Consider the following 24,410-nt stretch of genomic DNA (forward strand, 5'->3'; position numbering starts at 1 on the left):
TGCCACTTAGGTGGTGCGTAGGTTTGGTTGTATTTGAGCTTGGTTGAAGCTGGCTGGTTAAGTGGTTGTGTGTCTCCTGGAGAAAGAGGGCAGCAGGTTCTGTAGTGCCTTGGCAAGGTTTACTGAAGGGACATTCCTACAGGTCAGTATGAGCAAGGGAGAGCCTGTTCTGTTAGCTCAGGACCAGCAGACCCGTTGATACCTGGTTTTCAGTGGTGGAATATATGGAGAAGTAAGTCTGATCAGTCCAGGTATGGAGTCAGGGATGGCTGAGGCATCACCTTCTGTGCTCCCAGCACACTGCACCACTCATCCTTCCAGCTTCTAAGTCTGTGGGGTGCCCTTACACTTATGTTCTCTTGTCTTTGGGAAGTCCAGAGACATTACAGGGGAGGAGAGTGTAAGAAATAACGCAGAGGACACCTTTCTGTGGAGCCTCGGTCTTTTGTTTGCTGTTGGGCTCAGCCCCATCTCTGGGATTTGAGCTGGGAGGGGCAATGCAGATCAGCAGTGTCCCTGGGGAGCTGGGTCATGCCTGGAAGTGCTCTGTTCATACCCATCTTCAGTGAGACATCTCTTCTCTTTGCCGTGGCCCCTGCCTGTGCCCATGCCAGCTCTCCACCCTCTGCTTATTTTTGAGGGATCAGTATGAGCCCTGCTCTAATGGCAGCGCCGACAACAGGGCTGACATGTAGTCTTAAGGGAGCTGGAATTTGGACTGTTTTTCCAAATGAAACAAGTCCTGAGAGAAGCTCTGTGCTCAGAGGCTGGAGGGACCCTCAGCTAGGTCCAGGGATTCTCCTTCCTGCTGACCCTCAGTACTGACTCCTTGAGATTTTCCAGAAATCAGACTTTATTGCAACCTGATTGCAACATGTTTGTGCACTCCAAGGCTCTGCTTTTCATGGGGGCTGGCTCTCCCCTTTCCCACCCCCATGGGAGAATCTGGAAACACGGGAACCTCTTTGCATGCTGGCTGTGGTACACAGATGACTCTTGTCTCCTGGGCTGCCTGTCATTGCACATTTCACCAGCATTGAAGTCTTGTGAGGGAGAACCTGCCGGTGTTGTAAAGATGTGAATCCACACCCCCCGCTGTCCATCACAGCCGATATCAAAGCTTTGATACTTAGTTCCTCTCTCTGGAGCAGGGTGGGATGTGTTCAGTCAGGTCGCCCTCTGAGTTTGAGAGAAAAACAGAGTAGCAAAAGTCACCCTAAACCAAGGAGGCAGAGCCCTGTGCCTGAGGCAGAGCCCTGTACACAAACCTCACTTGTGCGTCACTCCTGCTCCGTCCCCCTTGCCCCGGGGCGGTGTTTGCCTCCTGCCCAGCAAAATATATTCATCTCCAGGTCTGAGTGTGCAGTCCCAAGCTCCCCTGGTGACAGGCAGCCCAATGGCTGGTCAGATAGAGAAAGATGAGGGGAAGCAGCAGCATTGTAACTCCAAGGCCATACCAGGGTCTGTGTCCAGCTCATTAAGGACTCAGTGAATCTAATGAGCCCTCCTTGCTGGAGGGGAGGCAAAAGTGAGTTTTCCCCACCTCCCTCTGCTTTCTCAGGCCACAGAGCAGCTGCTCTGTAACACAGAAACGTGCAGCAGATGCTGTGCAGCTCCCTGGGTTGGGGGTAACTGAGGCAGGGAAAGTGATGGCATCATATGGAGACCCTGCAAGGGGCTGAGCCATCCCAAGCCGATTCGTCTGGGAGATCCAGAGACTCTGTGCCCTCTCCTGCAGCCTAGATGTTGTCTGAGCCCCTGTATCCCAGCCCCTGGGACCTGCCGGGGTTCTCTGCAGCTGCTGGCAAACCCCTGGGTTGCTGGAAACCCAGGTACAAAGTGGAGCGTGGGATTCAAAGCAATGCTGTTGCTCACGTGATGGTTGAGATGTACCAGAGGGCACCTGGCACAGTGTCCACCTCTCTGGGGAGTCTCATGGAATGTCCTCAGCTGGCTGCTGCTCCTCAGGCAAGCTCTGGCATCTGTTTCAGCCTGAGCTGGACTACCCTGAGCCCACTCCCCCACACTGGGGTCTGGAATCGCTTCACTCCTCTCAGCATCACCTCTATTGCAGCCTGTTAAAAGAGGAAGGGGGGAAGTACCCACCCAGTTTTCATGCGTAGCTGTTGTTCAGATGGTACCTTCCCATCCCAGGAGAGCTCCCCACCACCCCAGGGAAGGGAGGACTTGGTTTTGGGATGCTCCTCAGCTGAGGTCTCCATGAACAAGGCACCTGGCTGTTCCCATAGCACGCAGGGATGGTTTTGACAAATTAACAGAGTTCAGTTATGTACCTTGGATTGGTGTCAACCACACGGGTGTGCACGTGTGTGTGTGCCGGGCTGGCTGGCGGAGCCTTCTGAGGGCTGTTAGAGAAATGAGAAGCTGAGCTTTGATCTGCCTCTGTATTTGGTGTTTAAAACAAGGCCTTTTATAAGGGAATATTAGGTATTCGGAGTCTGCTACATATGAGGAAGCTTCGCTTTGATCCTCTCCCGTCTCCAGAGGCAGCAGGCACTTATTATTTCATGGGGAACTAAATGGAGTGCAGAATGAAATTTGGGCACCATTCTCTGTGCTCTGCCAGTGCCCCTGGCCTCGCTGGGGCTGAGCAAACACCGTGGGCAGCACGTGCACCAGCTCTGCTGTGCTCCTCAGGGAAGTGTCCCCCAGGTCGGCCCTGGGCTTGACTCACCTTCAAACTAGGGGAGGTGCTGTTGGGAATCGAATGGGAGGCAAAAGGCGATAAAGCAAACATGTCAATTTGGGTTGTTTGCAGGAGCATGAGGGAGGAATGAGTCTGGTGCTGTCTGTCTGTGCCCGGGGAGCTTCTCCCTCTCTGGCAGCCCTGTGCCCATCCCCTCCACATGTGGTCAGTGCATGGCACAGACAGGTTAGAGTTCCCTGGGAAGGGTGCACAAAGCAGGGACAGATGGACAGGTCAGTGCTGGTGTTTGGTGCACATCCAGCTGGTTCGTGGCACGTGGAGCCGTACTGCTCCTGTCAGACCAGGGAAGAGCACCCTAGAGGGGACCTGGACATCCCCAAATCTCAGGAATGAGGTACTGTCATGATACAGGTCTTGTCTTTACCCCTCAGAGCACTGGGGCCCATCCTGCCAGGCTGCAGCACAGCTCTGCCCACACCACTGTGATGCCCAGGGCAGTGGTGCTGATGGGGAATGCTGCTCATTCCCAACCCTTCTTAGCCCTCTGTCTTGGATGCTGCTTTTCCAGCGAGCAAACAAACGTGGTGCTTTTGTATGATGGCTTGTTTTGCCCACAGAGCAAGGAGTTACTGCAACAACACATAAAACCCTCCCTGAGCCTCTCTTCATCCCTGCTAGACTCTGGCTGTGCAAGGAGGCTTGGCTGGGGTTGCTCCAGCCACCTCTTTGCTCCTTAAATTAGATTCACTGAGTCCTTAATGGCTGTAGGTGTGGGGGTGCACACACACCCCTGTCCATGCCCAGGGAACTGAGCTGTTGGGAGAGGGGCTGCAGTGGGAAGCTGGAGCTGGACAGCAGAAGGGTCTGCAAGTAAAGTGGTGGTGGAGCTGTGGTGGCTGCAGGCTCTTTAACTTCCCCGGACTGTGCCGGAGATAAAGGCTTTTACATCTGTTCCTGGAGGCAGTGCGGGTCTTCCCATTTATTTATTTATTTTCCGATTGTATCTGATACAGCCTCGGCGAGTAATTGAGTGTTTGAGAGTGAAAAATTATCTCTCCGGCTTGGCCCTTATCTTGACAGCAAAGCAGCACTTTTAATTTAATTTTGTTCAGAGCATGTGGGTAACAAATTTCACTAATCGCTCTGCTGTCGCCCTCCGCATGGTAACGAGTCTCTTGTTTCCCAGGAAGCAGAACATAAACACGGTGCTGGATGCAGGCGGGAGGAGGGCGAGGGTTACTGCTTCATGGAAAATGAAGATGTGTCTTGTTGCGGATGCTCAGCGTGCCCGTGGCAGGATGGATTTGTCTCCTTGGCTGGAGCAGGGAAGGAAGCAGGGGGTGGTGGATGTCATGCTCGTACTTCCATGATGCTTGGCTGGGAGGGGGGAAACCGAGGCACGGAGGGATGTGCCCCAGCGCCGGGGAGATGTTGCAGAGCAGAAATTTTTATTCCCTTTCCTGTTGTTCAGTTTGCATCTATTCCAAAAAATAGTGGACACAATAGAAAGGTGGTTTGGTTTGGGATTTATTTTTTTTTTGAGATTCCAACCCAATTCCCACATCCCAGCTCTGCCTGCGGGGTGACAGTGGGAGGATGGGCAGCGTGCTGGGTCCTTGAGCATCTCTTGCCACAAGATCCTGGGACATCTCCTGCCAGGTCCTGGGACATCTGCCAGATCCTGAGCCCTTCCTGGCATCCTGGTCTCCATCACTGCTCTCTCCAGGTCTCCAAAATCAGTTCGGCTGTCTGTCCAGCCCTTAGCTCTCTGAGCACAATCCTCCCTGGGCTGTGACTCAACACAAACTATTTCATAGATAATGATTACTTTTTTTCCCTTTTTCCTGTAGGAATAATATTTTCATTACACTGTATTGAAAATTGCTTTCCTTCCTCCTTAAAATGAAGCCTTCCACTCAGATTTGCCTTTGTGCTTTTATATTGTAAAATTGGGACTCATTTGGAGTGTAAAACAAAAAAAGATCAGGCCTTAATTCCAGGAGAAGTGTTTTCATTGATTTTTGTGAAAGAAAATTCCAGTGCAGGCAATCTCTGCCTTTAAATATGTAACTGGTTCTTTAATGTGATTTTATCTCGACCGATTCAGCACTGAGAACATGAAAGCAAAACTGACTTCATTGATTTTAATTGTCCATGCCCAGAGAAATGCAAAAAATGTCACAGCGCCGGGAGAGCAAATTGGGTTTGCGCAAATTCTCCCCCCTTTGCTGTGCTGAGGGAGGTCTGAGCTATGTGGGCAGGAGAACGGGCCCATGCTGAGCCCAGTGGTGATGGAGCTGGTGGATCAGCAGAGCAGCATCTCAACCTGTGCCACTCTGGTCATCTCCATTTCCGCCCTCCCCTCAGCTGCTCATTTCTTGCACAGTCTTGAAGGTTTTGCCTTCCCCTCTGTTTCCCCTCTTGCTCCTCCTCCTGGTTGAAATTTGCTGGTGGTGCCTCTGTGCCAGCTGCAGGCACAATGTTTTAGAGCAAAGGGGGAGCACCACGGATAACTGTATAATTAGGAAATATATACATTTATTCAGTACATAAGGCATTATAACTCCAGGAGCACCTTAAGAGCCGAGGCTCAGGCTGCTGGAGGAGCATGAGAACTCACAGTGGCACACAGGAGCTCAGCCAACGAGCCCTTGACCTTTCCATGGGGTCCAGCAGCCCAACCCAAGCTTCCCCACAGTGACCATACCACCCCCTGACATCCTCCTGTCCCTGACCTCCACCCCAGGGCTGCCTTTTCTGCAGCCCCCCCGTGCTGTACTGGAGGATGGCTTGGCTAATTGCTAGAGGATAATTCATAAATGTTAATAGTATTAATCTGATTCAGCATGTGCTTAGCAAGATCAAATCCTCCATAAATCCAGGAGTGTCTGCTCTCACCCTTCTGCTGCACAACGTGGCTGTCTTTGCTCCTCGCTTCCCTCCACCCCCTCCTGTGTGCACCCTCTCTGCCTCCTTGGACGTGAGAGGAGTCTCCCTGGGGGTCTCCCTCAGAATAGCGGCTGATCCCTGACCTGTTGACAATGGGATGAGGTTGGAGACTGCCCCGTGCCCAAGCCCTGACACAGATCTGGGCTGTAGCTGTGCACACCTTCTTTGGGATTTGTCCAGGACAGCGATGGAGAAGATTCCTCAAGAAGAGTCTCAGGCCGAGCCTTGAGTTGAGGGTGTGTGATGAAACACCTGCTCATGGTCTCACTGCTCAGATGCTGCCTGGGGTGTTCATTGAATCCACATCCATCCCCTTCTCAGGGAAGTGGTTCTGGGGCTAAGTGGTCCATGAAGGCTTGGTGGGGTCATGGTTTGGCTGGAAGGATGGTCTCCCATCGCATCCCATCCCATGTGCCTGGTGTGCTGGAGAAAGAGGGACCATCCTGCTGTGGGAGGGGAGGGTATGGGGCAGTAGAGGAGATGGGCAGTGCTGCTCCCTGTGCAGGGGTGCTCCATGGCCAGATCCGCCTGCCAACACTGCCGCTCGTCCTAATTGGTGTTTGCTTTGATTGGACATGATCTCCCCCTTGTAAAACACCTTGAGATGTTTCTGTGTGTGAGGGTGTCCTGGAAACGCTGCTGTACCGCATTAATGAGCCTCTGCTGGAACATAACGGAGGATCATTAGGAGCCCAGTTCCTCTGACATGCCAGCAACATCAGCGTGCTCTGGGAACATTGTAGGGACGCGGGATGGGCTGTGGTGGGATTGCTGAACCCGGGATGCTGCTGTCCCCGTGCCGGGTGCTCTGCATGCGGCACAGCACGGCGGGCACCGGTGCCTCTGTGTGTGTGTGTGTGTGTGTGTTGCTAAGCAGTTCAGCACTCGCTGTTCTCCTTCTCTAATTCCCCATCCCCGTCTTCCTCGGCTGTTGGAAATACATTTTCATATCCCGAGTAGCCACGAAACATTCCATACGATGCCGCTATCTCCGGGGGAGGGGGACGGGGAAGATTGCAAAGCACTTGGTGTTTAACACCCACATATGGTTAACACCACGGGCTGTGTGCTGATAAAGATGGGGTAATTAAAGTTTATTTTTTTTTTTAATAGACTAATCTCCCAAGCATGTATTTATGAGCCTGATTTAGAAACATCATATTACCAAGAGCACGGGATATTTGTGTTGCTCATAAATCCATATGTGTTCTGAACACACCTTTTTTTTTTTTTTTTCCCCCTCCCTAAATTTAGGCAGCGCTGCCAATATTAAAAAGAAATGAGCTCAGAGTTTTGTTGGGTTTTTTTCTCTCCTTGTCCTTTAGGTGAGCAAAGGAACGTGTACAAAGCAGCGAGTAATTAACTGCACGAGGAAATGATATTTCAAAGGAGACACGATGCGTTTGGAGGGGCTGTTTGCTGAGTGTTTACACCAGTGGCTTTGAATTTATCTTCATCTTGCAGCAGGTGCAAAGTCTTTAGGGGAATGTGGTGCTTTGCAAGCTGTTTCTGAGCTGTCTGCAAAGGGACCCACATTTTCTTCAGGCTAATTTGCACTGGGGTTTAAGGAGAGGAAAAAAATCCTGGGTGGGGAAGGTGGTGGTGACTGGAGCACCTCTGACCATAGTCCTGGCTACTCCTCTTGTTTTCCAGTTGAATTAATCTGCCATTGGATCTCTAGCATGGAGCATCTCAGGTATGATTCTGCCCTGAAGTGGAACGGTTTACTTTTTTTTTTTTCCTGCTTCTCACTCTTTGCTCTTGCAGGCTGTGGGGAGAGGTTAGTTCTCCCTACTTGAAAAGAATTAATTTATTCTTCATCCTGGTTGTAGGCCCTGCCCACTGCCCTGCCTGCTGCTCTAACTGCTTCTTGGACACAGGTCTGCCCCTCCTGGAAGCCCCCACAGGCCCTCACTTTCTCCCCAGAACAGCCCTTGGGCACCCACTAACTCCTTTGCAACCACTCAAAATACAACAGAAACATCTTTAATTAAAAATACAGAGAGGTCATCTTAATGTATGAAGCAATTTTTTAGGGCAGGGGGATCTGGGGAGCGGGTTTGGTCTCAGCTGTGCCTGGTCACCATCTTCCTCCTGACCTTTTTGTACCTCAAAGACTCAAATCAAGGTTTGCATTGGGTGCTGTGGCTCTCAGGGCTCCTGAGTCCCATCAGCCATCCATGAAGGTGGATATTCCCCACCCAGCTTCCTCCTTTTGGTAAAGGAGATTGATACCAGCTTGTTTGGTAACCTGGGTTTGCAAATCCGCTCTTCAAACACCTCCCTGAAAGCCCAGAGTTGACAAGGAGAGGAGGGAAAGAGCAGAATTCAGCTTGCTCATCTGCAGCACTGGAATTTATTTGGGACTGCTTGAGGTACCAGGCTGGATTTGGATCCCCTCCCTGAGCTGAGGAAGGAATGGATCAGTTTGTTTCAGCTCTGGAACAGAGTGAAGCCCTGGTGACCCTGCTGAGGTGGGTTTGGTTAGCAGGGGCTTGCTGAGAATACAATTGCTTATTGTTTTAGAGGCCTGGAGTGAAACTGTTTATCTCCAGATGGGTGTTTAAATGCAGCACAGCAGTGGTTCTGCTGGAGCATCAGTGGTCTGAAGAGCAGGGAATGGGATGGAAAACAAGAGCCCTGTCCCTCTGTTCAGAGAACAAGGGAAGGATCTGCTTTTCCAGCAGTCTCCCTTCAAACCCGGCAGTGAACTGGCCGTAAGCAATAAAGAGCTGAGCTGGAAATGCAATTTCTGCTCAAGTAGAAGCCACGTTGTTTTGGTTCAGTTGGTCAAAACCGACGTCAGGCAGTTCTAGAGGTCAGTGATTAGCAGTCTGATGGAAATGAGTGAGTACAGGAGGCAAGGAAGCAGGGAAAGGAGTTGCAGGAGACTTGGAACATCCGTCCCTTTCCTTGGGCAGCCAAGCTCAAACTCATGGAGCTGTAAAGGGCTTTTTGCTGTTTCAAGCTCTTGTGCTCCTCTCCTCTGAGTCATGGGGAGAGAAGAAGCCCACGGACTGATGGGGATGGGAGATCCTCATTCCTGCAGCTCCACTGCGGCTGCAGGGTGGTGAAAGCTGCCATCATACCTGTGATTCAGGCTCTTTGTGAGAAGGGGATAATACTCATCTAACTCATAAAGGATTTATGATTTAATGTTTGCAAAGCACTTTAAGACCCTGGATTGAAAGGTGATTTATAATGGTGAAATCCAGTGTTCTCTGGTCTATTGTATATTTGATTGTGTCCACTTATCCCAATGGAGGCTTTTTCCCTTGCCTTTTCTTTCTTCTTCTTTTTTTTTTCCTCTTTTTTTCTTTTGCATTCCTGTCGTAACTTCCAGCCAAGCAGGGGTTGTGGCAGGCACAGTATGCCCAGCAAGAGGATGAGTTTGCCTCCCAAGGAGGTGCTAACTTATGCTGATGACATGAATAAAGATTAGGAAGGAAAAAAGGGGATTGCAAGGTGAAGGGCACAGGGGATTGGCGATAAAGCTGTGAAATGGGGGTGGGAAGGCTGTTTAGATGATGCATGCATAAGGAAAGGAAAAGATGCTTCATAAATAATCAGTTTGCATGCTCTTGTTTGTCAAACAAGGGCTTCTTCTTCAGCTGCTTCTCCTGTCCTGAAAATCCTGGCTGGAGCATCCCCTGTGGCAGGCTCCATCCTGTGGCAGGGGATGCTTTGTTGAGGCTCACTGCCCTGCCTGGAAAGCACACGTTGTGCTAAGCGTGAGGTCCCTGCCCGGGCAGCAACATTTGCAGCAGCAGCTTTGGTCAAATTACAGGGTGTGCAAGTGCTAACTTGTGGACCTATTTCCTGTTCAATTTTCAAATCTTGCTTTGCTAATGAGATGGTGAGGGCTGGGGAGCAAGCAGGGAGAGGCTGCACTAGTTTCCAAAAATAAATAAGTGTCCTCACCTGAATCCTGAGCAGGGATGTGGTCAGCAGCTCAGTTGTCTCAGCCTCACTGTAATGGCCTGTGCAGCCACTGACTGGGTTCAGTGCAGGGCTGTGCCCTCTGCTTGTCATGGACACTCTCACCAGGTGGTTTTGTGTCAGCATCCCAAGCCCCAGAGAAGGGAAGGTGAGGTGCCTGTGAGGTGCCTGTTGTTGGCTTTGAGGAAAGCAGGGCGCTGGTGTCGGATGAGGTGGCTGTGGGGGATGTGGTGCAGTCGGAGCAGTGGCAGGGCAGCCCTCCGGTCCAGAGGGATCAGGGGTGCCCCAAGGATGCAGGCTCCGGGGCTGCTCCCTTCTCAGGCAGTGAAGACCTGTTGATGGGATAGCAGTGGCCTGAGATGGTTTTTCCTGGTCATCTCCATTGGTGGAGGGTGTCTCATTTGGACACAAAGGCATTCCCAGCCTGCATCCAGTGACAGCACCTGAACCTCCTGGGGAAGCCAGATGTCTCCCGATGGCTTCACCCCATTCCCTACAGAATTTGGGCATTGTTCTGTCCCACCCAACTGTAGGTGATTCAGCCATCCTAACACTGCATTTTTTCTACGAGGTTTTCCCAGTGGGTTTGTATCTGCTGCAGCCTCTAATGACCTCTGAATGCTCAAGGTCCTTTTTTGCTTACTTTTACCTATTGCTTCAAAAAAATTCCAAATAAAATAGAAGCCACTGACCAGGTGTCTGAGTGTGCTGGTCTGAGCAAAGTGGGATAATGGGGTCCCCTCAGCTCATGGTACATCCCTTAGTCCTGATGCCGGGCATGTGGCCTTAGAGATGAAGGATGGCAGCCTGGGAGTGATCCATGTGCTGTGAGGGTGCCTGCTGGGGACCAGGCAGGCTGGGTACTTGCTTTGACAGGTGGCATCTCGTGTATCCTGCTTTGTGGGATACACTGTGAGCTTCTGCACCTGATATAATAAAACTTGTTTTGTAATATCTCCTGCCTGTCAGAAGCAGCTGGCTCTGGAGGTCGCTGTGTTGTGCGATGTAGTCCCTCTGTGATGACTGAGTATTTATATATTTGTGTAAATAATTAGCACTCATTAGTGCTATATAACACTGACAGGTGTAATTTCTCTTGGTGTTAAGGGAAAGCAAGTGATCCCCTGGTTCCAGACAGCCCTCAGATTTGGCTTGGTTATTTTTTGTGGCTTGATGAGATTCACTGAATAAACCAAGGTTGATGAGAAGTGATGGTGGCTTCACCAGAGGAGTGTGGGTGATGGGTGGCTTCACTAGGGGTGATGGGTGGCTCTGGGGAGGGGAAGTTCCTGGGGAGAGGGTCTGTACAGGGCTCTGAGAAGGTTTTCTCCCTCCTCTAGCGAAATGAAGCCCCCGCTGTAGCTCAGTGAGGGGAACAACACGAGTGTTAAAAACTCAGCCAGAGAAGGAGTGATGGGAATGATGGGAGGTGTGCAGGACCTCAGGAGCTCTTCCACTGCTGCTGAGCTGACATCCTTGTTTTCAGTGCCTGCCTTCCCCGGGCTGGGGAAGGGGGATACATACATGCCAGGAATGGGGGAGGCCGAGCAAGCCTTGGGTACATCTTTGCCTTTTGGCCACCCACCCCTGTCTTCTGCCTTGCAGGTTCCATGAAGAGCCCTGTCAACAAGACGGCGCTGACCCTGATCGCGGTCAGCTCCTGCGTGCTGGCCGTGGTCTGTGGCTCGCAGCTCTCCTGCCCGCTGACCGTCAAGGTGACTCTGCACGTACCCGAGCACTTCATCGCCGACGGTAAGACCCTCCTGGGACTCTGCCCCCACCACATGCCTTTGGGGCACGGGAATCCCTCTCTTTGGGAATCGCTCCAGCTGTTTTCAGCTGCAGGGATCCCCCTCTGCACGGGAGCAAAGCGCATCTGCGAGCCCGAGGCCACAATCTTAATCATGTCAATTAATATTATCATTATTATTATTGCTGCTAATCGTATCTGACGGATATTCCTGTTTTCCTCTGAGCTCCAGCCCTGGGAGCCTGTAGAGACAGGCATCCTCCTGTCCTGCAGCAGCAGAGCTGCTCATCCCAGCCCTTGCAGCAGCAGGGAGGGGAATTACTGGGGTTTGAGCAAAAGCAGAGACGCTTTGAAAAATCAGACGAGTGCTGCTGTCACTATTTATTGCTTTCTCCAACTGGGCTCCTTGCATTTGTTGTGTTTCACTGACCTTTTCTTTATAATGTGCAGTGAGCACCGAGTGCAAGTTTTCAGTAACATGAGGGCAAATTTCATTTTCTTCCAGCAGACAGGACCCATTATTCAGTCAGTTCCAATTCCTGCACTCGTCTCCTTGCTTGGGGCATGTGGAAGGGGCACTTTGCCACAAATGTGCTGCATGGAGCCAGTGCATCAGCAGCTGCTGGGGTGTCCTGGCATGGGCAGCCTTAGGAAACCCCCCCTTTGGGAACTGGAGGGAAGGGCAGCTCTTGGGGGAATAATGTTTTGGGGAGAGGGAGATGGTTAAAGAGATGCAAAGGGGTGACAGCTGCAGGGAGTGCTGGAGAGGGGCTGAAACCATCATCCCGTGGCAGAGTGGGAGTCACTAGTGTGTTTGAGGTGTACTAAGAATGGCTCTTCTTGGAAGTGTTCAAGGCCAGGTTGGACGGAGCTCGGAGCAGCCTGGTCTAGTGGAAGGTGTCCCTGCCCATGGCAGGGGGTTGGAACAAGAAGATCTTTAAGGTCCCTTCCAACCCAAACCGTTCTGTGATTCTGTGGTTTTATAATTTGAAAAAAGGGACTTGTCTACACCTTGACCTGTTTCTAAAAGGCTTTCAGGATTGTCCAGGCTGCACGTGGATATTCTGAAGTCTTCACAGATGGTTATTCTGAGTAGCTGGAGAACAGAAACTCTTGCACTTGGTAAATGAGGTGGCTCCAGTGCAAACCTGTGTCCCTTTGGGATGGGCACTGGCCAGTTCAGCACTTGGACTGGGAGTTCACAACTGGTTTTGGTACTTGCTGAAGGTTGGCCAGGAAGGCAGTGATGGAGACGGCATCCTGGTCCTAGCCTGGGGTTCTGGCCCAGGGAAGGCAGAGTGTCCTCAAAAAAGAAAATAAACAAAATGCAGTGAGACTGCGTAGAATGAAAGTGAAAAACTGAGCCTGTGCCTGTCACCAGGAAAGGGGTGGCAATGCAAATTATGCAAATGCAGAGAACACTCAAATGAAAATGACAATGAAATACCAATAGAACAGATTAATATCCTTGAAACTGGGGGAAATGGGATGATCTCCAGTCCCGACTTAATGACTTTTCTGAAGAGAAAGTGGCAAGAGGACTGGTAACAACAGTTTGGAGAAGAATTAAAATGAGCTTTGTAATGAAACTGTAAAATATAATTACAAACTGTGAAAACTTTTTTAATATTTTTTATGAGAAACAGTCAAATTCTTCACAGAGAAGCAGCCAAGACATTTTGCAGTGGCTATCACTTTTCCTGAAATCTCATCATTTTATGCGATGGCAGTTCCTTGCCTGGGAAGAGAAAAGCTCTTAAAGTTGTCCCTTCTTTCTGAATAACAACAAATCCCAAGGTGGCATCTAACTGGCAGCAAAATATTACAAAGCATTTAAAGGCATCGCAGAACTGAGCTGGGTTGGGAAATTTTAATGATACCCAGGAAAAAGCGTGGCTGGCTGTGTTTGCCAAGGCTCAGCACCTGGAGTCTGGTGGAGAACAGGGAACCTGCTCCTCCCTGGCAATCTCCTGCAGGGGTTAAACCTGCTTTTTACTGGCTGAAAAAGGGACTTGGCTTGGGCATCCCCATGGCACCGGGGTGGCAACAGAGCTGATGTGTTTGGCCCTGGCAGAGTCTGGGAGCTTTGATCAGTCTTGAAAGAGCCTCTCACGTGGCACCTGATGGTGGCACCATGTCTCATAAGTGATGCCTTGCGCTTAAATCGCCTGGTTCCTGAAGCTGCTCCCTTTTGTGTTTTACATGATGATAAGGCAGGCTCTGCGAGAAGGCAGGAATGGTGCATTCACAGGAGATGTTCCTGTGCGAGGGAGCGGTGCCCTCTCATTCCTTTTTGAAATGCAGGATTTCAATAGATGCCAGGAGCCAAGAAAAATGTGAAAGCGGAGCCGCTACCGGCACCTCTGCAGGAGAAGCCAAACAAAGACAGAGGCTGAAAGAAATCCCTCTCCTAGACGATGAGAACTCAGCTTTGAAGGAAACTTTAAATAGATGCCAGCCAGCTCCGGAGTGCCAGCAGCCAGAGCCAAGCTGGGAAAAGGAGAGGGGGGAGCAGCCCCCCCAAATGTCTCCAGCCTTGGAGAAGAGCAGCGTTCCCTGCTGCAGCGAGCAACAGCATCAGAGGAAGCAGCTCCTGAGCCTGCTGGAGTGGCACTGTGGGAAAGGAGAGGGGAAGGACCGGGACCAGAAGCCAACTGGCAGCCAAGCTGGGAGGATATATTCCAAGCAGCAGTGCTAATAACCAGCCTGTCTCTATTGCCCTTATTCCTCTCTCGGTTTGTTTTCTTCCTTTTGTTCATTTGATGGGGTCCCCCTGCCTCGCTCCCCGCTGAGCAGTTATTGCCTGGTTTGCACAGCTGCTCTGCCTTCGCTTCATGGGGCCAGTGGAGCCTGGCAGGAGCTGCCGTGGCTCGCAGGGAGAGCTGGGACCTCCTGCCTCCCAGAAATGAGTTGGTGCCTCTAAATCCTCTCTTCAGATGGAGCGGTTGGAGCATCCTCTCCTCCCTTCTGCTGCTCCAGGGCTTTGTGTTTCGGGACAGCCTCTGCCCGTGCTGAGCAGAAGGCATCGCTCTGATTTCAGAGGTGGTGCAGATTTATGGAAAGAACCGTAGTAGCTTTTATGAGGATATGGAAATGCAAGGCGTTATTTAAAGGACCCTTTAGCAGAGTCAAGGGGGGGGAAGAAAGGAATGAGAGCCCCTCCATCTGAGTAATAAAACTGTTATGAAAATGTGAGCCACTCAGCTGTACGTTCAATAGTTGTTTTTTTGTTTGTTTGTTTTTTTTTTCTTGTAAGTAATCATTCAAAAAGTAGAGATGGAGCAATGGGAGCAGCTTGCAGGGAAGTCAGGGCTGGAGAAAGATACCCTGGAGGGCTCAGCCTGGAGTACGTCCTTGCTGCACAACAGTGTGAAATATAGTATCAATTAAAGCTTCCCCCTTTTACGGCCTGTGAGAGGTTATATATGGTGTGGGTGGATGTTTGTATCTGGATACTTTAGTGGGAGAGGTAGGTAAGATCCTCCAGTGGTACACTGGAAGGAAGCAAGAACTGCATTTAGCAAGGGGCTGGTAGGGCTTTGTTTATAAGTGGAAATAAAGCAAAGGGCATAAAGCAGGTTTGTGTCACTTCAAAGACATTTTGGGGCGTTTACAAGCTTCTTCCCTCCTCTTCTGAGGCAAATGCCAGGAGGGATGTGGTAATCTTTCTGCACCTTGCTGAGCTGCAGGCTGGGTGTGTGGAGGCTGGCGTGGGCAGGCACGGTCCTCACTGTGGGATTGGAGCTTGGTGTGGGCAGGCACAGTCCCTGCCACGGACTTGGAGCTTGGCATGGGCAGGTGCTGCCTCTGCTGTGGCTCTCTGAACTGCTCTGATATGGCTCCATCACTGCTGCAAGTCTGGATGAACTCTCCCAGGGTGGACACTGCCCTGTGAGCGACAGAGGGAAGACAGCAAATCCAGTTCCCACCCTGCAAAGCCAGGAGAACAGCGGGAAGTGGAATTTCCACTTGAGACCATGTTTTGGGTTGGAGCATCTGACAAGATGGCAGAGATGGAGGAAGATTTTTTTTTATTACTCTTTGAATCTTCATGCATCTGCATCTGCCCCCCGAACGATGCCATCGTGTCCTTGCCATGCAGCTCATCAGTAATTGTTTCATCTGAAGATTATTTCCTACCTTCCCCCATGAATGTTTCCTCCAAGACACCGGTGAATTGGATGCTGCTATTAGCAGCCTGTGTTAATTTTCCCTGAAGATTGTCAGAGCTCTGCAGACTGCAATTGTTGGACTCGCAACAACTTCTCATTTTGGTTTTAATTAAATGCGTTGCTTTAAATTGTTTGCTTTTGACGTCTTCTGCTCAATCTTTTGCAGTCCTCAGAGGTGACCAGGCATTAGCTTGTGTCCTCAGGTGCTTGCACTCAGCACATAAAGCACAGAGAAGTGAGCTGCAGGAGGTGGGGGACTGGCTGTGTCTCCATCCTGTTGGACAAGGAGAAGCTGGAGACACTCTCTGATTTACATGTGAAGCACTCCAGGTTTGTGCCAGAAGGATGGAGAATGAGGTCTGATCTCAAAGGTATCTCAGGCCAGGCTGGATGGGGCTCTGAGTAAGTGGCACAGGTTGCCCAGAGAAGCTGTGTCTGCCCCATCCCTGGAACTGTCCAAGGCCAGGTTGGACGGGGCTTGGAGCAACCTGGAATAGGGGAAGGTGTCCCTCCCAAGGCAGGGGGTGGAACAAGATAATCTTTAAGGTCCCTTCCAACCCAAACCATTCTGTGGTTCTCTGATCTCTCCAAGCTTTCAGGGGGTTTCTGCCATTGGGGTCCCCCGTGTTCTCCAGCTGTTCCCAGCCCCACCAGTCCCCTCTGAAATCAGCAGAGGGAATTGACTGGCTTAAAATAAGTTTTTTCTTGTGCTGTTTTCTCCCCTGGGAGTAGTTCTGCTGCAGTTCTGCAGAGTTCTGCAGAGTTCTGCCTCTTTGCTGTACAGAGACTGGGATCACAGCTTTGACAGAAGCAGCGCTTCCCTGTTGCAGACTCAGTGCCACGTCTGGCTTGCCACAGACCCTGTGTGTTTTGGGTAAGGCGGCTGTGTTTGGGAGCAGCTTTACAAATTGCATTTTATTTCATCAGCTCTTAATCACAGGGTCACCTCAGTGCCAGTGTTACAGCTCACTCCCTCTCCTGCGCCTGCTCGCCTGGCAAGAAAATGTGAGCAAATGGCTGCAGCGTTACCAGACATGAACTCTAAATATTAACATCAATTTATGAACTGTATCAGCGTGGATCAAAGGGATTCCAAGGCGGTTTTACGGCGTGAACGCTCTTTGCATGAAGAACTAATAAGATCCTGGAGGCTGAAGTACATCATGTTTTTATCGTGGCTCTGACAGCCTTGTGAACCTGTGCTCGGCTCCTGCCTGTGCCGCCCGGCTCCCCCAGCCCTGTGCCTGCCACAGGCATTCCCAGCTCCTGGGGCAGCTCAGTTCACAAGGGAAGCCAAATGCCTCTGCCTTTCTCCTTTGCAGGATTCATCAGAGCAGAGCTGGTGTTGGAATTTGGATGGTTTCAGCAGCAGCTTGTTCAGAGCCGGGAGCTGTTGCATCCTGAGAGAGGCACGATGTGCCCATCCCTGGGGAGGGGGCATCTCCTGGTGCCTGGTGAGCTTTACCAACACCATTTACCCTCTGCTTTGGGAAGGATGGTGAGGGAAGACTGCAGAAGGAACAGTGTCCTGCTCCATTCCATGGATGGAAAGATGCAAACATTCATACAGCTTCCTCTAGAGAGGCAGCAGAGGGGCAGGCACTGATCTCTGCTCTCTGTGACCACTGACAGGACCTGAGGAAAAGGTGGAGCTGTGTCAGGGGAGGTTTAGGCTGGATATTAGGAAAAGTTTCTTCCCCCAGAGGGTGATTGGGCACTGACCAGGCTTCCCAGGGCAGTGGGCACAGCCCCAAGGCTGCCAGAGCTCAAGGAGCGTTTGGACAATGCTCTGAGGGGCAGGGTGGGATTGTTGGGGTGTCCTGTGCAGAGCCAGGAGTTGGAATAGATAATCCTTGTAGGTCTCTTCCAACTCAGGATATTATTGCAGCGTGGTGGTGGCTCCATCCCTGAAAGCTTAGGCCATGCTGGCTTTTGAACAAGAATTCATGGGTTACCTGTGGCATCAGTGGTGCAGCAACTCAGTGAGGATTTTTGGAGGCTCTGTAGGTAGGAACATGCTACTTCTCTGAGTTGCTCTCCCAACAAGTAACATTGCTGATGTGCAGCCTCTCAGTGAGTGGGTGGTAGCTCACCTTGGTCTCATGGATATTAACTTTGCATGTGCTGCCTCTTGGTTGTGTTTTCTGCTGTCCTGGGAGAATGTTTGGTCTTGGTGCTGGCTGGAAAATCTCAATTCACACACACTTTGTCTCTTAAAGCTTATCATAGCTCCTCTCTACTTTGTGATGTGATTAGATTTAGGCTGATTTTCTTTTCCCTGAACCCTTATCCAATATCTGGAGAGCATCATTGCAGAAGAGCCCCAGGCTGCAGCGTGGGAGTTGGGAGATACGGAGCATTAAGGAGAAGCTTTTCTTTAGGAGTGTAATTTCTGTCTGAGCCATTGCTGGCCCAGATGCCTGCTGAGGGCAGAGATGTGCTGTTACCAACACCTCCACAATTACATTGTGTAATACTATCATGGGAGATGTCTTTGCAGCATGAGCTTCACCACAATGCAGGATGGGCAGATGCCATCTCACTTGGGTTTGGGAAAAGTTGGCTGAGCCATCACCTGCTCCATAAACTTAAATACATGTGTTGCTTGTCAGAAGCTCAGCCCGGGCAAAATCAAGACTGACTGCCAAGAAAACCCAAAGAAAGAGGGTCTGTCAGATTTATCAGGAAAGTGCAATTTGATGCTTAAAATGTGCCCCTGCTCCTCCCACAGGAAAGATGCTTCTAGTCTGAGCTGTAATTACACACAGATTTGTTTGACTTAATTGATTTCTGCTTTGCCAGAGTGAAGAAGCTGTGGCAGGGCTGATGGTGTTCTGAGGGGATTGGGGTCTCTGGATTTGGCCTTTGGTGAGTTTGTGTGAGAGAGCCCATGGCCATGATTCATGTGCTGAAAATACATCCTGGAGTCAAACACTCTGTGATATAAACTGTGTGTGCTTCAGCTGAGGGAAGAGTGAATGAAAGGTGTGTCTGGCGTAAGCTTGTGCTGTTTTAAAAACATTAAAAACATTCTATCATAGCTTTCTGTTTAGGCATTTTGCCTTGGTCAGGAGAGAAACAGTTTGAGAAAGAAGGTGAAGTGGGTTGGCTTGCATTTTAACCCGGTGTGTTACTATCCCTGGATTCAAAGTAGAATACAGAATTCAGGGTTTGACTTCAAACAATTTAAATGATTCTAAAATGTCCTGGGTTTGTGCTAAGCAGGAGAGGGATGGTGAAGCTGAGCACTGTTAATCTAGGGGTGCAATCCTACCCCAAGCCCCATTTCTTTGCTTAGGTCAGTACAGGTGTGTCCTGGGCATCCAGAGTCCATCTGGATCTTCTGCATTTTCTGAAAGAAATTTAAGAAGCAGAAGTTTTCATTCCCTGGGACCAGGACAGGAGAGGGAGAGCTGATCAAGGGAAAGAGCAGATAGGGGAGGAGTTGTCTCTTTGGGCAATGTTCTTTCATGTTTCACAAGTTAAAAAAAAAAAAGAAGTCTCTAAAGAAATCAAATAGGGTTATTCTTTGTACCTGTAGAATGAAGCAAGAGTGATAATTCTTCCTCTAGTGTTTAAAAAATATCTGTAATAGGATTAGAATTGTATGATAGTATAGGGATGGATACATTAATAGCAACCTGTAGTATGACCTCCCATAGCTTCCCAACACAATACTAATTTTAGATGAAAAGGAGTTTTGTTGGCCAAGAAACAGCGAATGGACCAAAGATGACAAAAAGAGCAGAGAGAGGCATAAATAGACATTCTTCAAAAAAAATTACGTTTTGATCTTTTCCCTTGAAAAGAAAGAGAAAGGAGAAGCCAAACCCTTTTGGCTGCTTTTGGGTGCTTTGTTCTTTTCCCTTGTTAGATGTCTCTTCTGAGCTGTTTCATCCTGTTGTGTTCTGGAAAATGATTTTTGAAATGTCGAAACTTCAAGCCTCTTTTGTCGTGGCTTAAGCAGTTCCCCTGAACTTTGAAGGAGACCCCAGCATGAGCAACAGGAACTTCTGATGCTGCCTTAACTGGACCAGCTTTGATCAGTGCTGGAGAAGGAAGGGGGTGGTGGGGGGGAAAACACATGCATAGAGAAACCCAAACAAATCAATGCCCCGAGGTGCTTGTGGACATCCTGGAGTTGTGAGGGGGTTGTAGCTGTGTGCTGATGTTCTCCATACACTGCAACGCAGCTCTGTGGCATAGACTGGCTCATAAAGCCAATGGTTCTTAGTGGATATGTCCTACAGTGGGATTTCTGGGATCAAGGAGGTGGTGGTGGGTGGAGAGTTGTCATTTTATTGCTGTATTCCCTGGTGTGGTCGATGGTTGCTTTACCCTGGGACCTAAATGTCTCTGGTTTAAGGAGGATCTCATCAAGCTTTTAAGTGAATGGGAAGCTCGAAACTTGTGTCTAGGAGGACACCTGGGGGGGGGGGACAAGGTTGGCAGCAGAGGACAGCAGTGTGGATGGTCTCTCTGGATGTCTTCAGAGGGTTTCTGTGCCGGAATCTGCTCCGGGAACTGCAGGCAGTGGCTGTAGATGTGCTTCAAACTGGGCATGGGGGTGGTTTAGTAGGGTCTGAGGTCCTCAAGAAGGGTTTTCAGAGGGTACTTTGGAGCAGGGTCTACTACCCACTGCCCCAGAAGTATGACCCCCTCGAGTCACCCATCATCCCATTCCCTCCTCCATCATTTCCCTCCATCCAGAGACTGTGTATTGGGGAAAACAAACCCTGCTGATGTTCCTGGCAAGCTAAAGGTGATTTTGAAACAGCTCTCCCTTAGAAAATGTTTGTTCTCAGTAGATTCTAAAAGGATTTGTTACTCAACCTGCCCTTTCTGAGGTGGTTTTGATTTGTGTGCAATGGTGACTTTTGAAAACTGTTTTCTCTGTGCGGATTCTTTGAAAATAAAGAGAAAAATTGTGTGAAAAGGCTTTGAAATAGTCAGAATTTCAGCTTTCAAAATATTTGTAGAATGTCTTTTGCTGTTACTTATTTCCTAGGCAAGCTATAAAGGGATCAAGATTGGGATGTTTGTTTGTTTGTGTTTTCAGTGAGAGCAAAGGTGATTAGAGTGTCTGTCTCAAAACCTTACCCAGCTGAGCTGCCACACACTCAGCTTCAGAGATGTGAGAAGTTTCCTTTCTGGAAGTTGTCCCCTCCCTCCTCCTGCAAAGGAAGGAAGGAAAGTGTTTACAATTAACTAAAACCTTTGATTTCCCCAGGTTTGGGGTTTTTTTTAGGCTGAGGTAGAACCCCCTCCATTTTACACTGAGCCCGAATTCAGGAATTTTGGATTCAAACGTTTTAATTTCTGTAAAAAAAAAAAAAAAACAACAAAACAAAAACCCAGAAAACTGATAGTGAGGATTATTTCTCAATCAGACTTATTAAAATAAAAATGAGTAATTAATCTTCAAAATACCAGCACTTCCCTTGTGTAAGTTACAGTTCCATTACATTTGGGTGGATCTTGCGATGTAGAGAATGTTGCAAAGCTTTATCAGTTTGTAAATCATTTCAAGCTTCCCAAATTTGTGGTTTTACATGGACACCAAACTCGTGCTGAAAGAGAAGTTATTTGCTCCTGGCCAGGTGTCACATTTTGGTGTGGATTTAGGAAGCACTTTCATGAATTGATAGTTGTTGGGGTTTTTTTATACTGCCATCAGCAAATAGGCTGGGTTTTCCAAAGGAAGTGAAAATTTAGGTGCAGGGCCATGAATTTGCTTCCTCCTCCTGGAGCAGCTCAGAGTGTGGGGCTGGTGTGTCCAGAGAAAGGCAACAGAGCTGGTGAAGGGTCTGGAGCACAAGTGTGATGAGGAGCAGCTGAGGGAGCTGGGGGAGCCCAGCCTGGAGAAAAGGAGGCTCAGGGAGGACCTTCTTGCTCTCTTCAACTGCCCAAAGAGAGGTTGTAGCCAGGTGGGGGTCAGGCTCTGCTCCCAAGCAACAAGCAATAGGATGGGAGGAAATGGCCTCAAGTTGCACCAGGGGAGGTTTGGGTTGGATACTGGGAAAAATTTCTTCACAGAAAGGGTGCCCAGGGCAGTTGGTGGAGTCACCATCCCAGGAGGGATTTAAAAACCGTGTGAATATGGCACCTGGGGACATGGTCTAGTGGTGGCCTTGGCAGTGCTGGAGGAATGATTGGATTCGATGAACAAAGAGGTCTTTTCCAACCTAAATGATTCTGTGGTGGGGAGCTCTGGAGGTGACTCCTCTATCACCCACCTGACCTTAGGGCCCTGCAGTTCCTGGGCCAAGATGCTCTGCCAGCTCCACTCACCTTCATCCTTCTGAATACTAATGATGTGACTGCTTTATGTCTGGTTTGCTTCTGTTCCTTGCAGGCTGGCTGTGTTCTAACTGGAAGTGGGGTTCATTAAGTAGGGATTTAATCAAGAGCTGGTGGTTTCGCTCTTCAGTCTTTGGGTGCAGAGGGAGTTGTCTGTAGCTGAGTCTCCAAACAAGGCGTACGTGCTTCCCAAGCCTCGCTCTTTATTAGAGAGCTGCAAAAATAAGGACGAAAACAAGATTGACAGGCTGCTACACAGGCACGTACACGTAAATAGTAAACACTCCCAGAGGGTTCGTGTTGCACTTCTGTTTGGTAAAAGAAACCAGCAATTGCTATTATTGGCATTCAAAGCTATCTTTAAAAAATTCACGGAAAAGAATAATTAGACATAAAACCACGTGGCTCTAAGATACTTCTTTGTGCTCGGTGTTTTGCTCCTTTCCAGTGGTGCTGGGGGGTTTACCCAGCGATTTACTGCTGCCATTGTCTGATTGAGATGTATCCTGCAGCCTTGGCGGGGCAGCCCCTGCCTTGCAGTGTCTCCAGAGCAGCTGGATCCTGGATGTCTAATTTTCCTTTGCTTGAACAGTCAGTAGCTTGGCAGCCTCCGTTGGCTTTGAGTGCGGGGATGTGTCTGTGAATATGTTTATGGTATATAAACACTATGAGTGGTGAAGACTTGCATTCATGTGAAATTAGGGCTCGGATTTGTGTGGTGCTGAGATCTGGGGATGCCTGAAAATGAGGTCACTCGCTGAGATGCTTGACTTGAGGCTTTGCTTGTTTTATCCTTTGCACGCATAACGTGGTGCAGGATGAGGGTGAGAAGGGCTCCTTCTTGCTGAAGCATCAGGGAGTCTCTTCAAAAGGAGATTCAGATTTTGTGTTCAAGCAGGTTCATGTGGGGTGGTCACTGCTGTGGGCTTATTGTCCTGCTCTTTTAATCTCTTGGCTTTCAACAAGGTAAGATCTTATGTGGTGTTTATAAAAATGTTGTCCCAGTCCTTTACCAAGTGGCCTAAGCCCTAAAGTTTTGTGAAGGTAGACCCTGGATCTATAAACTTGCTGTCCTTGGGTAATCACTGAGAAGGATTTGAATCTTCAGACAGTGGTCACAAATTTTGCTGCTGTTGCCAGTCCTCACACGTAGTGGAAAGGTGTCTGTGGGTTCCTGGGCTATCTGGCAGTTCCCCTTGCCCACTCCTCCTTGCGGGTTTCTTCTCCCCTGTTTTTAGAGGCTTTTACCCTGGTAAGTTTTGCAAAACACCACTTAATGGCAGAGTTTTTTTGGCTCCCCTCTGATCTGTGCAGCACTGCTATGGAGGCAGTCTTATAATCAATGTAATTGAAGATCAGAGTTAATGAGGACCTCTGTGCCTGCAAAATCCCCCAAGCGATGCTGGGCCTCAGATGTTAGATAAGGAAATGATTGGGCTGAACTGAAAATCTATTTGGCTAATTAGATGATGCATATTCCCAGATGCTGGTGGGGAAAAATACATTTTGCAAAATAAAGAAGCGTAAGATTTTGTAAGAAAAGATTTTTGGCAAGAATTCACTTTTAACTCTCAGGAAAGAAAGGGTGAGGGGGTGTCTGGTACAAGAAGATGTGTGTCAGGCCAATTCACTCACCTTCAGCTAAAGAAGAGAAGTGGGAACAGCCCGTGCTGCTGCTGCCCATCTATGCCCTGAGCATCCAGGTGCTTCGTGGGCGCTGTTTCCATGAGCTGGATGCTCCAGTCTTATGGATCAGAATAATTGCATCAGTCCACATTTCTACAGAGACATGGGAATCAAATTCCAGTAGTGTAAGGGTAGGGAAACATCTGGGCAGAGGAGTTGGTGGACCATTAGCTGTGGCACATTCCTCTGGAGAGGAATGGTCAAATGAAGTTCTTCGGGTCCAGCAGTTGATGAACTCATTATTTGCTGATCTTGCTGTCACAGCACCTGCTGTAGAGTGTTCTGATACTGGGCCAAAATGCATGTTTGGCGTTTTACACTCACCTAACACACTTTTTTCCCTCTCTCCAGGCAGCAGCTTCGTTGTGAGTGAGGGGAGCTACTTGGACATCTCCGACTGGCTTAATCCAGCCAAGCTGTCCCTGTACTATCAGATCAATGCCACGTCCCCCTGGGTGAGAGACCTCTGTGGACAGAGGACCACTGATGCCTGTGAGCAGCTCTGTGACCAAGACACAGGTAAGGGAGGCCGGGGAACAGTGAAGACCTTGGAAAGCTTGGAGATGCGAGGGAGAAGGTTTGTCTCTGGGTGTTTTAATGCCCTCTGTGCTCACCTCTGCTTTAGCCTGGTGGTAGGCACAGAGGATTGAGTGGTACCAGCAGGGTCACACAGTGGTGACCCCCATCAGCAAAATGTAAAGAAGATGGGCACAAAATGGGGATTTGAAAAGGTGGATCTACGAGTTCTTTGGTGTGGCAGCTGCAGACGTGTGGAGTTTATCTGCTTCAAAGTTGTGCTGTTTTGCTGTGGGGTGTGCTGTGCCCTGTGCAACAGCCAGCACTGCTCTTGCTCACCAGTGGGTCACCAGTCTCACAGGATGCCTTCTTGGTGCTGTGGAGAAAAGTGGCCCTGTTGCTCCTGGCTTGCTCAGCATCTAAAGAGCAC

At 49.5% G+C, this 24,410-nt stretch overlaps 1 protein-coding gene across 5 annotated transcripts in view; it reads left to right on the forward strand.

Annotated features, from left to right (window-relative positions):
- ASTN2 (astrotactin 2) overlaps positions 1–24,410 on the forward strand; it is a 325,746-nt gene that overhangs the window by 109,665 nt on the left and 191,671 nt on the right. For all 5 annotated transcript variants that reach the window (XM_017829237.1, XM_017829236.1, XM_017829239.1 and 2 more), the window contains exons 6-7: positions 11,162–11,308; positions 23,816–23,983. In XM_017829237.1, coding sequence (XP_017684726.1) covers positions 11,162–11,308; positions 23,816–23,983 — 315 coding nt within the window. The remainder of the gene's footprint in view (positions 1–11,161; positions 11,309–23,815; positions 23,984–24,410) is intronic.

The sequence above is a fragment of the Lepidothrix coronata genome, unplaced genomic scaffold (genome assembly GCF_001604755.1).
Source record: "Lepidothrix coronata isolate B3197 unplaced genomic scaffold, Lepidothrix_coronata-1.0 Scaffold160, whole genome shotgun sequence".
Lineage (NCBI taxonomy): Eukaryota > Metazoa > Chordata > Aves > Passeriformes > Pipridae > Lepidothrix > Lepidothrix coronata.